The sequence below is a fragment of the Mesoplodon mirus genome (assembly GCF_964341445.2).
Source record: "Mesoplodon mirus genome assembly, chromosome: 5".
NCBI classification, from domain to species: Eukaryota; Metazoa; Chordata; class Mammalia; order Artiodactyla; family Ziphiidae; genus Mesoplodon; species Mesoplodon mirus.
The window spans coordinates 46,888,708-46,901,823 of record NC_138980.1 but is presented as its reverse complement, the minus strand read 5'-3'; the positions used below and the strand labels follow the sequence as shown (position 1 = coordinate 46,901,823).

The 13,116-nt window shown below is 50.8% G+C and overlaps 1 protein-coding gene across 8 annotated transcripts; it reads right to left on the bottom strand.

Annotated features, from left to right (window-relative positions):
* Positions 1-275: 275 nt before the first annotated feature.
* TRIM41 (tripartite motif containing 41) lies at positions 276-11,257 on the bottom strand. Of its 8 annotated transcripts, none has more exons than XM_082623076.1 (8): positions 9,058-11,257; positions 5,236-5,331; positions 3,250-3,480; positions 2,657-2,679; positions 2,330-2,559; positions 1,726-1,907; positions 1,085-1,146; positions 276-728 (listed from the first exon to the last, which is right to left on the bottom strand). In XM_082623076.1, the coding sequence occupies exons 1-8, from the start codon at positions 9,856-9,858 to the stop codon at positions 713-715; spliced, it is 1,641 nt and encodes a 546-aa protein (XP_082479202.1). In that variant the 5' UTR covers positions 9,859-11,257; the 3' UTR covers positions 276-712. The 8 variants fall into 8 exon arrangements, 7 of the variants coding, with proteins under 7 accessions (XP_082479202.1, XP_082479203.1, XP_082479200.1 ...); XM_082623077.1 differs by having other exon boundaries at positions 1,732-1,907; XR_014294233.1 differs by having other exon boundaries at positions 1,085-1,907.
* Positions 11,258-13,116: the final 1,859 nt, after the last annotated feature.

Here is a 13,116-nt window from a genome sequence, read left to right as displayed (position 1 = left end):
GATGTAGTGTGCCTGAGTCTTGGGCTTGAGGGCCATGGTATGGTATAAAGTCTCATAGCAGTGGTAGAAAAGAAGTGGCAAATGATCTTCAAGTAGGTATTCTGAGGGGCCTGCCAGTAACAGGCTAGGCAGGGTATTCAAATGGAGGGGGGTAAGATTTATACCTCAGTCTGTTGAAACAGAATCACACCTGATAGGGAAGGTACAATTAATCTGACCTCCATTTGGTGGCATCTCCTTACTTTATACTTTTCTAAAGGAGTGGACTCCACAAAAGCAGCAAATAAACTTTTTATTTCCGCAACACAACCCATCTTCCCTTTCCCCCAGGAGCATAAACTGACCCCAGCCATCAAAGCAGAGGACAAAAGCTGATAAGTGACAGAAGGCAAAGGGTTACTAGAAAAATAGATTCTGCCCAAGACTCTCCTCCCAGGGATTCAAATCCCTGTCCCCAGGCTCCCCTCCAGGGCTCACCAAATGGAACTAAGCACAAGAAGAGAGGCTGGAAACCTGACAAAAGGAACTCCACTGAACAAAAGGGAAAGGAGCCTGGCAGTGAAAAGACCTGAGGGTTTGGGGAGGGGAGGAGCTTTGCTCCTAGATTAAGTGCTGGAAAAAAGGAAGGCAGTGGGGGGGGAGGAATAATTTATTGGGTGATGTGACGTTTGGAGTTGCGATCATGTCGGCCATTCCAGATCTCTCACTGAAGCTAAATTCTGGCCAGTCTATGGAGGTAGAAATTGGGGATGGAAGAAAAATTAGAATCCTTCGTACTTCCCCCAGAGAGTAGACTGTTTATTATCCAGGTCTACCCTTTTCTCAGCCTGCCTCCCCCCAAAAAGCTTCCAAATCCCTTAGCTAAAATTTACATCAGAAAATGGAATTGGAAATGAGGGCTGTCATGAGTCTTGCCCAAATCCTCCAGTCTCAGAACTGACATGAAAGTTGAACAGGGATGGGGAAAGGGAAGTTGATAATGAGATTACAATCTCCCCTCATCCCCTACTCAAAAACTCAGATCCCTGGGCAGAGGGAGGGAGAGAAGACCAGGCAACTGTTTTCATCAGGGACCCATGCAGACCTGTTGGACAGACTTAGTAGATGAGAAGACTGAGCTGGAGGCTGGGGGCATTCATTAGGCTCCTAGAGGAAGAAGCAGGGGCCTGGGGTCAAGGAGGAGCAGGAAGCAACGCAGTCACAAATAGAGGAGCCTTTGAGCTCCCAAACTTATGGGCTACTTTCCACCACCACCCGCCCCCCCAGTGCTAACCAGAGGGGCCCCTGCGGGTGGCAGGTTGATCAAGGGCAGAGCTTGATACGGGTACCCTTGGAGAGCACCCGGAAGAAAGGGAAGACACGCTCGCCCAGGAAGGCAGCCGAAAAGGTGTGCACGTGAGCCAGAGTCTCTGCATTGTAGAAGCCCAGGCGCCCGGCCTCATAGTCCAGGTACACACCAAAGCGCCTTGGTTTCTCACTTGGGCTCAGCAGTGTCTGCTCCGTTGAGCTCTGTGCCTGGTAGCGTTTGCCATTGGTGCCCACACACCACACTTCCCGCTGGAGCAGGGGCTGCTGGGGCAGGTGGAGCCGGCGGCGGCGGTGGTGATGGCGAGAGGAGGAGCTGGCATCACTGCTGCCCACAGAGGACCCCCCAGAGCCCACCTTCTCCTTATGATGGGTTGATTCACGGGCAGCACCCACTGCCCAACCCCGCCGCCCACCCACCTCTACCTCCCAGTAGTGCCGGCCAGAGCGGAAGCCCTGGGCCCCCAGCACGCAGCAGTCTGCCGAGAAGCGCTTGGAATGGTCAGCAACCTCCTGCCGCCGCTCTGCCAGGCGGACCCCCCGGCGGTCAGGGGACAGCATCAGGGCCGGGTGAGCCGTGTCGGGGTCCAGCGTCAGGTCCACTTGGGAGGAGGGAGGACAAATACGCCAAGGCTGGAACGACTGTTCCCCATTGGCAGCTCACTCCAAGGTTTGGCCTTTCCTGCTGCCCTTCCCTTCACCTCTCTCCCTCCCCACCATCCAGCTGTCCTCAGCTCCCCACCCCAACCTAGAGTCCAGGCTCGAGTTCCTAGGGGCTCCCCTTCTTTCCCCACTCTGTTTTCAGGACACCAGACAGGTTTTCCCTCTGGCCCCAGCTCTTATTCCCCAACACCTACCTGGGCTAGGACAAAAGCTACTCTTGGCTTGAAGCCCCCCCCAGTTGGCCTCCCTGTATCCTGTATCTCAGCACCCACTATTCCCCCAGGGCCCAACTTCCCTCAGAACCCAATCTCAGGTATGTGAAGAAAAAGGCAAAGGAAGGTCAAACAGATGACCTCCCTACCTCGGGCAGCCTGACAGAACATCCGGCTCATTTTCCTCACGATGGCGTCTGTCAGGAAGTCATGGCTATGGGGTTGACACGGGTCAGGGGACCAGACCTCTGGGGGCTGCAGCTGTACCTCTTCACACCTGGAGGAAGGGGACCGGGCAGGGGGTGGGACCATGATATTCCCAGAGGGAAGAGCAGAAGCTGAGGGGAAGGAGAGGGTCCAGGAGGCAGAAACTCGGGTCCTGGGGAAGGAAGGAGAGGAGCAGGATATCCGAGAGAGGCAGGGATGGGGAACCATCTATGCCACTGGGTCACAAAGGATAAAGGGTGGGAACACACCTATTGAAAGTCTCCTTGATGTCCTGGGAATAACAGAAACAAAAAGAGGGAGAGGGAGAAAGAGACAAAGAGAGAGTCAGCTGCACAGGGATGGCTCCCTTCTCCCCATCTGATTCCAGCCAGAGAAAGAACTGAACTTGAACAAGGGAGTGAGAAAAAGGACACAAGGCCCTCAGTAAACAAGGCCCTCAGTAAACATGCATCCATCTCGACCACCCCTGTGCTTCAGTATGCCTAATTTAACTCATCCTGCTGTGGGTCAAATAGAATTGTCAACCCCAGTAAAAGGATTTTCACAATACAACTTGGTCATATTTTTCAGGATGCCACTGTCAAAAATTCTTTCCTCAACTCTTAAAACCCTCCTCCTACGAACGGAATCTTCGTTCTTTTCATTGCGTATAATCAACACACACACCACATTTGGCATCAACTACTCTGCAGCCTCCAAAACCTTTTGGTCTTCAGGTTAAATCATTGTGGGTTCCTCCCAATGAGAAGAGAGGCAGCTCTGGACAGGTGTTTGGTAAGCACCGCCTGACAGAGCAGACACAGGGTTCTGGAGGGTGGACAGGGAAGGGGCCATTGCTCACCTGGAGCAGCCGCAGGCCCCCCTGCTGGCTCCGCTCCTGGGCCTCAGCCAGCAGGCGGCTCAGCTGGGCAGCCTGCTCCGAGAGGCGGCTGGCCGCTGCTCCCGCGCGCCCCAGCTGAGCTTCGTGCATCTCTCGGAGGCGCCGCTCTAGCCCTGCCTGCTCTTCGGCCAGAAACCGTGTCAGCCGCCCAAATTCTGAGGCCACAGCTGCCAGCTCTGACTTCATCTGGCTCTGGGATGATGCAAAGGGGATGGTGGATACCACCTCAACACACAGAAACATAAACCTCCAATTTTGCAACTGTTGCCCCTCAATCCAAGGCAAAGGAGCCCTACATTCTGAATGGAAAAAGGGCCCTGTCCCCTTCCCCATCTCCTGGCTTTAGCAGGCACCACTTACATGCTCCTGGCACACTAGTCCCAAACTCACCAACCAATGCCTGCAACACTTATCTCCACCCTGGCTACCTAACTTGACTCGTTCTTCAGGTCTAAGCTTAAACAGTCCTAAGAGAAGTATCTCTCTTCCAGATCTAAATCAGGACCACCCTCATAAATATCATTGTATCTCCTCATGGCATATATCTCAATTTGAAATGTTGTATTTACAGTGGAGTATCTTTTAACATTGTCTTCACCCACTTCTCTGTAAGCGCTGTTGCCACAGGGTCCTCGGACCCTGGCACAGTGCCGACCACAGAGTAGGTGCTGGTAAGAAGTTTTTGAAATGAATAAAAAATTCAGGAATCAAGATATGAAATTGGGGTCCTGGCTATACCACTAATGACCTTGGGAAAGTCACCCAATCCTTCTAGATCAGGAGTCAGCAAACTTCTTCTGTAAAGGGTCAGATAATATTTTACACTTTATGGGCCAAGAGGCAAAATCAAGGATATTATTATGTAGGTAACTTCGATATATAATGAGAGAAAACCTCTGCCCATTCCCACCCCATCTGCCTGGGCTGGACAATCCCAGATGATGGGCGCACTTTTCGCCCAGATATAAGCTGGAGACATTCTTAGGAAAAAGAGTAACAGGCCAGAGTGGGGAGGAAAGTCCTGGCTGGCCAAGTGGGTGAAGGAAATAGTCAGTTTCACTCTCTGTCCCAGTGAAACTCAGATCCTGACACCTCTGCACTCCAGGAGCCCAAAAGTCTCAACTTGGGCAGCTGGCTTAGAAGCAAGATAACTCCCCAACTCCCAGACTCAGATTTCACCACTCAGTGCCTAGCAATTGCCAGCAACAGAGTCCCTAATGTGTAGGTGGCAATGAATGAGCACGGGCCCTGGAAGTGGCAAGGCTCAGCCACCCTCTCAGGGTGGCAGGCATTGGAGGGATGGTGGAAGAGGACAGACAGGAAGGATGCCCTGGCTTGGTCTCCAAAGCTCAGCGCTAGGCTATTCCAGTGCCTCCCGGCCTTACAAAAAGAGGCAGAGGTAAGGGGTGGGAATTAGGGGGAAAATATCTAAAAATACTCCTTGGGGAGGGGTGAGCAATAATTTAAAAAAAGGCTGAGAAACACCGGACTAGAAGATATTAGGTCTCTGCAGTGCTAACATTCCTCCCCTCATGCTCAGGGCTGCTTTGCCCACCATTTGCCACCTATCCTGGAACCTGGAGCTTCTCTGATACCTGATATCTGAATTTTGCCTTGCCCTCTTCTGCTCTCTGTGTTATCTGGTGTGGTGGGCACAGCAGTATGGAGCAGCAGCTCTTGGGTTGGGTGTCTGGGGTGGTAAACCTGCTCTGCAGCCTTGGGCCAGGCACCAACCCTCTCCAAGCTAAACCTGTTTCACTCCATTTTGGAACCTAGGAACAAACATGCCTCTTGATCCACTAAGGCCCCTCTCTCCTCACAACCCTGGGAAGGTGTCTACCTCTCTCCCAGGCCTCGGCTGCCCCTCTTCAGCAGATCTAGTCACCCCTTGTGAGAGCCCATCTTCTCTGCTCTGACCACAGAGCCCTGTCAAGGACATTTACTCACCTTCAACTCTGTCACCCGCCTCTCCTCCTTGGCCTTCATCTTCTGCACAGCCTCCAAGTGCTTCCTCAGTGGTTCCACATGCCCCTGCAGTTTGGCCTAAGGAAACGGGGAAAGGAAGATTAGAGGCCTGGGATGCGAGAGGCACCTGTTCTCAGAGCCCACATACCCCATTCTCCCATTTGGGGTTGGGGCTCAATGCCTGATCACCATCACAGGTATCAAAGGAGCATCACACTCCCTTCCTCCCCTTTCTTCTCTTCAGATGATGACAAAGGCCTCCAACCCTCCACCTGCTCTCATGTACAAAGCCCTGGGTGTGCTCTGAAGGTAGGATCCTGGGACTTCCCAGGCAGTCCAGCAGTTAAGATTCCACGCTTCCACTGCAGGGAGCGAGGGTTCGATCCCTGGTCAGGGAACTAAAATCCCGCATACCATGCAGCGCAGCCAAAAAGTAAAAAAAAATAAAATAAAAATAAAGGTAGGATCCTGATGACTACATAGCCCCACACTCAGAGTTGGAGTAAACCTGGCTTGAGCCCCTCACCACACAAAGTCCTTCCATATGAATGTTCCTACCTATAGTCCCTTCCCCCTCATAAGCAATCTTCCTCATAATTTTCATCTCTAAATACTCTTCTGATGATTTTAAGCCTGTGCTAAAAATCTTTCAACAGTTCTCCATGACTTGCAAAATATGAGGCTTTCATTGCTCCTTCATTTCTAGCCTCCCCTCCTACACCCCCTCAACATAGACTCTTATTTTTAGTCACATAAAACTTGTCTTTTCCTGAGCATAATTCCATACCTTTATCCATGCTGTTCCCTCTGCCTGGGGCTGCCCTTCTACACTTAGCCCAAGGCATTCTTCCTTTAAAACCCAGCTACCTGACCATGCCCCTGATGGTCCCCAACTTCCTCTGTGATCCCAAGGAACACGAATACGCCTTTACAATACTCCCCTGCACTGCAATCATTTACAAGTGTGCTGCCCCCAGGACACACAGGCTCATGGCAGCAGGAACCCCGCTTTACTTATTGTAATTTCTGCGCTTCTCTCTGTCCATTGGCTTTCTCTCCTACTCAGTTACTTGCTAAATGGAAAACAAATACCCTCTCCTCCTAAAGTTTTAACTCTCTCAGCAAATATGCTCTTGAGCTCTGTGTTCTAATCATCTGTAGCAGAATCTTTTGCTTTAAAGGGCTGTTAGACTAGAATGGAGGAGATAAGCCCGACTTTTGTGCTCTTTCCTTTTTTATGCCATCTACTCCTTCTGCCTTCTATGCCTTCTCCTTTTCCTTAAGGGGTAATACAGCATAGGAGAGCTCAAGCCTAGACTCTGATCTGAACCTGAATGCAGCCCGAGACAAGCCATGCTTCCAGTTTCCGCATCTCAAAAAGGGAACTGGGAATAACAGAATCTACCTCACAGACACTATGCTTAGCACAGTGTCTGGCATGGAGCAAAAGATCAGTACTAAATGTTATCTAGAATTCCCTACCCAAGCCTAAGCTGCCAATGACAGCCTGATAATGACCCTTGATCTAAAGAGGTCAGTGTCCCAGAGCACAAAAGGTAGTCGTTGCACAGGTTAACTGGTCGAAGAAAAAAATCATAATAAAATTACAATCAATCCATAACATAAACATAACATAAACTACACAAAATTTTGCCTTTTGCTATTACTATCTACTTTTCTCCACGATAATTTCAACTCTATTAAGTCAGAATTCATGATGCATAAATTTCTCATTTAATATTTTTCCTAAATTGTTGACAAAAAATTCATACACACAAATTCAAATAGAGTACCATTTAAGAGAAAGTTTCAAGAACGTTTAACTTTTTTGAAGCTTTATTTATACATCATTTGTGCATTATTACCTATTCAATAAGGAGATCTCTCTACAAAACAACAGTGTGCCAAACTAATGCTAGTTAGTGTACATATCTGAAAAGTAACTACCTGCCTGTAAAATACCCTGTAAGTTAGAAAGGGAGTCACTCAAATTAGTTTGACATAATGAAACTTACGTATTTGCATTTGCTGATCAGATTATTTGTGTCTATGTGGCCTCTCCAAATTGCACAGCTCTACTGGCCTGGCATTCAACAGCTATGGCTAACACAAATTAAAATCCAGTTTCAGAAGCTCTTCAGAAGAGTTCTGCAAGGGGAGGGTGGAGAAGGGGTGGAATGCTCATGGATATTCCGCCCTGGGATCCAGTTAACAAAGTGACTGCACATTGTATGATGAGTACAATTAACTAGAAACTGAGGGGATACAAAATGGAAGGACAAAAGGAGCTCACAATCTCCCCTAATAATGTAGGGCCTAAAAGGCAGGTGGTATTACCAGTTCAGTGATTCCCATACTAGCTTGGGCTTTCTAAAGATATTCTCCCTGTCACTGATTCAGAATCTCTAACGGTAGGGCGCACTGTACTTCTGAAAACCTCCACTAATAATTGGAACCATCAGCCACGTTTGACAATCACTGTGTGCAAGGAGTAGTTACTTGTCATGAGGGGTGTAGGTTTGTGTTAGCTGTACGTATCACAGCTGAGAAGCTCTAGACACCTCACTCTAAAACTGGGGTAATGATAATAATACCTAAATAACGTTACTGTAGGAATCAGGGGAAGGTGTGAAAACGCAAGTCATAAAACAAAAAAGCTCTGTGCAGACTACGTAGAAGAAGCTACCCTCTCCTCCTGGTTGCACTGCTACAAACCCATCTGGGCCTTTGCTAAATAATGTTATTTCTACTGGCTGTCTCACACACAAATCTCCTTTATCTGTGTCCAAAGAATCAAGATCAGAAGTAGGAGGCAAGATATTAACTAAACTAGAATCAGACTCCAAGAAGAAAAGTCACATGTCAGAAAAGTCAAACAAACAGCAGACATCCAAACGGCGCTGACCCTGTTAACGGTATAGGCCAGGGCTGGGGGTGGTCATAACCAAGTCCATCAGTTACTAGTAGCTGTGGGGCCCTGTGTATATTACTTACATCTCTGTTTCCCAATCTGTAAAACAGGAATACAAACCATATCAAACTCACAGGATTGTTTTCAGTTTTAAATGAGACAGTCCATGAAAAGTGCTTAGTACAGTGCTGGGGTACATACTAAGAAATTAAAGTTCAAAGACATTCAGAGACTAAAAGCCAGGTCTTCTGACTTAAAAACCTCTCCCTTTTTTCTGAATTCCCAGGAAAGGTAAGAAGCCCTGGCCGCGACACCAGAGTGATGCAGATCCACGTAGAGAACCAAGCCGTACCTTGGAGTGGGTGGGGAACGCCTTAGAAAGCCAGTGAGGAGCGTGTGGGTCTGATACGAGCAGTCAATACTACATTCCTGCCCCTCAGAGCCCCTTCTTATTTGAGCCCCAAGTTCTTTCCATTGCGAGGGGTTTTAGTCAAGGATACATTTAAGAGTCACCCAGAGTTAAATGAGACTGGTAGTAAAGCCCTAGGGGCTTGTCACTTGCATTCCTATTACTTAGGGACAGTGGAAGTGTAAAAGAGCAGTGGCTTTTCCCCAGAAGACAAAGCCCAGAGATATGGCATCACCAATTTTGCCAGATCTCCTTTGAGGAAGCCAGTCTTCCCTGGTCTTCTTCACTGTGTCTACTTTGTCTGTGTCCAGGATCCTTCTCACTCTAACCCATCCTGGTGCCAGTAAGTGCTTAGGTAAGGAGAATCAGCTCAACAGTACATGAGGTTCTTGGGGGGGGGCGGGGGGGAAGACATGTTTCCTTTTCCCAGCTCCTCTTACTTCCTCTCCACCCCCACTAAACTCCCATCTTCTACTTCTCTCACCTTGTACTCCTGCACCACCTCCTCCAATGGCACCACGCTGTGTTGTTTGTGGCTCCTGGATTCTCGGCACACCACACAGATGGCTTCTTCATCCACCTCGCAAAAGAGCTTCAGGGCTTCTTGGTGTTTGGGACAAATGCCCTGCTCGTTCCCACGGCTCCCTCGACCAGGGGTTGGGTGCATCTGCCGAATCACCTGGACCATGTTGGCCAGCTGCAGGTTGGGGCGGAAGCTCCGCCTGGGAAAGCTCTTGCGGCACTGGGGGCAGGTGAAGCACCTCCGAGGGGCTGGAGGCGGGGTCAGTGGGGTGACAGGATCTAGCTCCTCTTCCTCGTCCTCCTCCAGCACTTCCTCCTCATCCTCCTCGTCCTCCCCCCTCAGGTCCCCCTCCACGTTCCCCAAGTAGTAGTCCAGGTCTTCCTCCTCGTCCTCCTCCTCCCACACGTAGTCCATGTTTTCCCAGTTGGACCCGCCCATGCCACTGGTCCAGAACACACCCTCCTCTTCCTCCTCGACTTCCTCCTCCATGTCGCCCTCATAGTCTTCATCCCGCATGGGGGTGTCCCACCCCCCACCGGCCTCCACTTCCTCCTCCTCTCCGTCCTCCTCCTCTTCCTCCCGGTCTAACTCGTCCCTGTCCTCTTCATCCTCCCCTCCCCACAGCTGGGTTACACACACTCGGCAGAAGTTGTGCCCGCAGCCGATGGACACAGGGTCCGTGAAGTAATCGAGGCAGATGGCGCACACCGCCTCCTCCTGAAGGGTCTGCACAGGGTTGGGTGCCATGGCAACGGCAGCCATCTTAGTGTCCAGTCAGCCAGTGTAGACGGGCGGTGGGGGGGTGGGGGCGGGGGGGGTCTTCCCTCTCAGACGCCCTGACGACCCAGCCCCACCCCCAGCCCTGCCTCTCCACACCTTGCCTCAAGCGCAGCCAGAGAAATGTCCTCCCGACAACCCACCCCTCCGCACAGAGTTCCCTACTCCCAGACGACAACCGTGTCCCTGAGAGGGGAGGGGACACAGCTGAGCGATACCGCCAAGTCCCTCAGGTGGCCCTGAGTGCAAATCTACCCCAAAGGTCCGTTGGCCTCCTCATAAACCCCCGCCCCTCCTCACTTCCTGGCTCCGCCCCCTCATTTCCGTCCCCCCAACACTTCCGGTGCTGTGAGCCACCCAAGCTCGCGAGTTCCATCCGCGGTCACGCTACATCCCTTTCTACCCCTCTCCCTACCCTTACCCGCCCCGGGCCCCTGGGTGACAGAAAACGGTGAGAAGACACTCTAGCAGGCACTCGGGAACAGGGCGGGAGACCTAGAAAGACGGAGGCGCACGCCTCTGTGATGCGAGGGAGCAAGGAACGCAGACGAAACAGAAAGCTCGGCCTCCCCCATCGCGCGCCACTGGGGATAAACTTCGGGGGACGGTGGAAGGGCTTGGCGCCCGTCTGCTCTCGGTGCTATGACCGCATCGGCCCGGCGCCATCCTACCGACCGGACACGGAGAACTGCAGCAGGGACTCCGCCGCCGGTACCGGAAGCGGAGGGGCGGCGGTTGGTGAGCGCCCTGAAGTACTTCCGGCCCTTCTAGGCGAAGGACTTTGTTGTTTGAGGGCTCTGAGCGTCCCTCCGAGACTAGGGGGCGGGGCCTGTAGAAGTGCGGTGGAGGTGGGACCGGAGACCCTCCCCCTCCTCCTCCCCTCTGTAGTTGGCATTTCCACACCCGTTTTAGAAACTGCGGTCGGTCACTATCGCATCGTTTAGATGAACTTTCCTAATTGCCATCAGTAAAGGAACGGTTGCAAATCATGACATGCACATTCACACATTGGAACACTTTAGATATAAAAAAGGAATCCTCTTCAAAATGTACAGGATTCTGAAGTGAAAAAAGCAAGGTGCTGAATAGTGTGTAGAGTACATCTGTAAAAAATGGGGGGGGGAATAGGATGTTAAATGTATGTAATAGCTTTATAGTCTTGTGTTTATTCATAAAGTAAGGGCAGTTGTTTCTATCTAAGAGGGCTTAGTGAAATTAATGTAATGCAAAGCTATTAGAATGTTGCTTAGCTACAAGGTTTAGCTACCCATTATTATCGTCGTCGTCGTCTGTCTCTGGAAGAATACTAGTTTCTCTGGGAAGTCTGAGGATCCAGGATAGGAAGGACACTTTTCCGTAAATGTCGTTGTGTGTGTTTTGAATTTTGAACCATGTCAATGTATTGCCTTAAAAAAAAAAGTGTTTTTTTTCCCCCAAGTGCTGTCGATTCATTTAACACTTTCTGAGCTGTGCACCACGCGTGCTCCACGCCCAGAAAACCTCGAGGTCTGTCTTCGTGGAGTCGCAGTCTAAGAGCAGGGACTCAGAATGGGTTTGCGGAATTGATTTTACTTGAGAGAATCCTAGGGGGCATGTAGAACGGCATCAGTAAAGATACTGCTGTGGTACTCAGAGCAACTCTGCCAAAGAGATTATTTGTGCAATAGAAATAATACTTGATGCTTTAAAATATATATATATATATATCGCTTAATTAAAAATTAAAAAAAAAAGAACTGCGGGGAAAGTTACAGGACCTATATCCATGTACAGAATCCCCAGCGAGTGTCGGACGCTGCGCGATGCCAGGGCTGGGCACGCAGAATTGACCCTGATCTCGAGGCCCTTCCCGCCTCTTGGGGAAGCGCCAAATGGACGTGCTTTCTAAAGTGGTGGTCCGAACGCGCCAAAACCACGAATCCTCGTGCGTGAACTGTACTAGGCCGTGCCGGGAGCTGCGAGCGCTACTGTGGCAGAAAAATGGGGCCACAAGACCTGAACACGGTTCAGCCGGCCCCTGATGCCAGCCCCTTATGCCTCTGGATTTGTGGCGTTTCTCAACCCCGCCAGTTCCGGCCACGTATAGATTTCAGGGTGTAATCAGGTTGCCTTGCTATGGGTGTTTCCGTAGTGTAGTGGTTATCACGTTCGCCTCACACGCGAAAGGTCCCCGGTTCGAAACCGGGCGGAAACAACTTTTGGTCCTAGTCACCGTCTCTTCCGCATCCCGGAGAGTGAAGGCTGTCACATGAAGTACAAGTGTGTGTTTATCTCTATTTCTATTTCTCGGAGACTGGCCGTGAGGCGGTACCGTGGCAGTCTATATACTCCATAAGTGCTCCAACGTAAATTCAGGTCTCGTTACCTCAGCTAATCTCTTTGTTCTTCTCCCCGGAAGCCTGCACGGCCACCTCTTCCGTGTCGAGGGGGCGTAGACTTCGGACCCCTCGGCCCTAGTCATTAGGGCAGAGCCAGGCGCACCGTTGGCGTTCCATAATACTTCTGCGGTTGCTTAGCAGTGTGCCTGCATCCTTGCTTGTGGATCTTGGTCTCTTGGGACAGAAAACGTACCGTCACTAGTCGCCCGGCTAGCTCAGTCGGTAGAGCATGAGACTCTTAATCTCAGGGTCGTGGGTTCGAGCCCCACGTTGGGCGTTAGTTCGTTTTGGAAATTAGGATAATAAAAGAGCTTTTAATGCTAAGGGCAGCAAGGTATTCTCCAGACCAAGACCCGCACTCGAGATGGAGTGCACCCAGCTCTAAGGCCTATCGCTTCCCGAAAGGGAGAGTGAAGGGTGACTGCCGGCGGACAAATTCCTAGGGGCCTGTTCTTCAGACCAGATTCCACTTACTGACATCCGCCTATCAGCGCTCAACATGTATTAGGCGCCCTCTATTTAAGAGACGACCTGCCCGCGTGTCCCGGGCAAGCTTCCCTGGGAGGGAGGGCACTGAGTGACCCCCGGAAGCTGCGGTAGGATCCCAGGGCCCGCTGATTAGCGACCACCTTACCAGGTGATTTAGAGGTTAGTATTCCGCGCTCTCACCGCCGCCGCCCTGTTTCGATGTCCGAGACCCTCATGTCCAGTATACTCTCTTTATGCGCCATACTGAGTCGATCTTTTGTGAAATGTTGCCCCACACATCCCAGCCTCCACATTCCCCCTCCACATAAAGGAACGTGAAAATGTCCTTTCTTGGAACACCCTAACATGAACATCTTCGGTTTACCGGTCTTGTCAC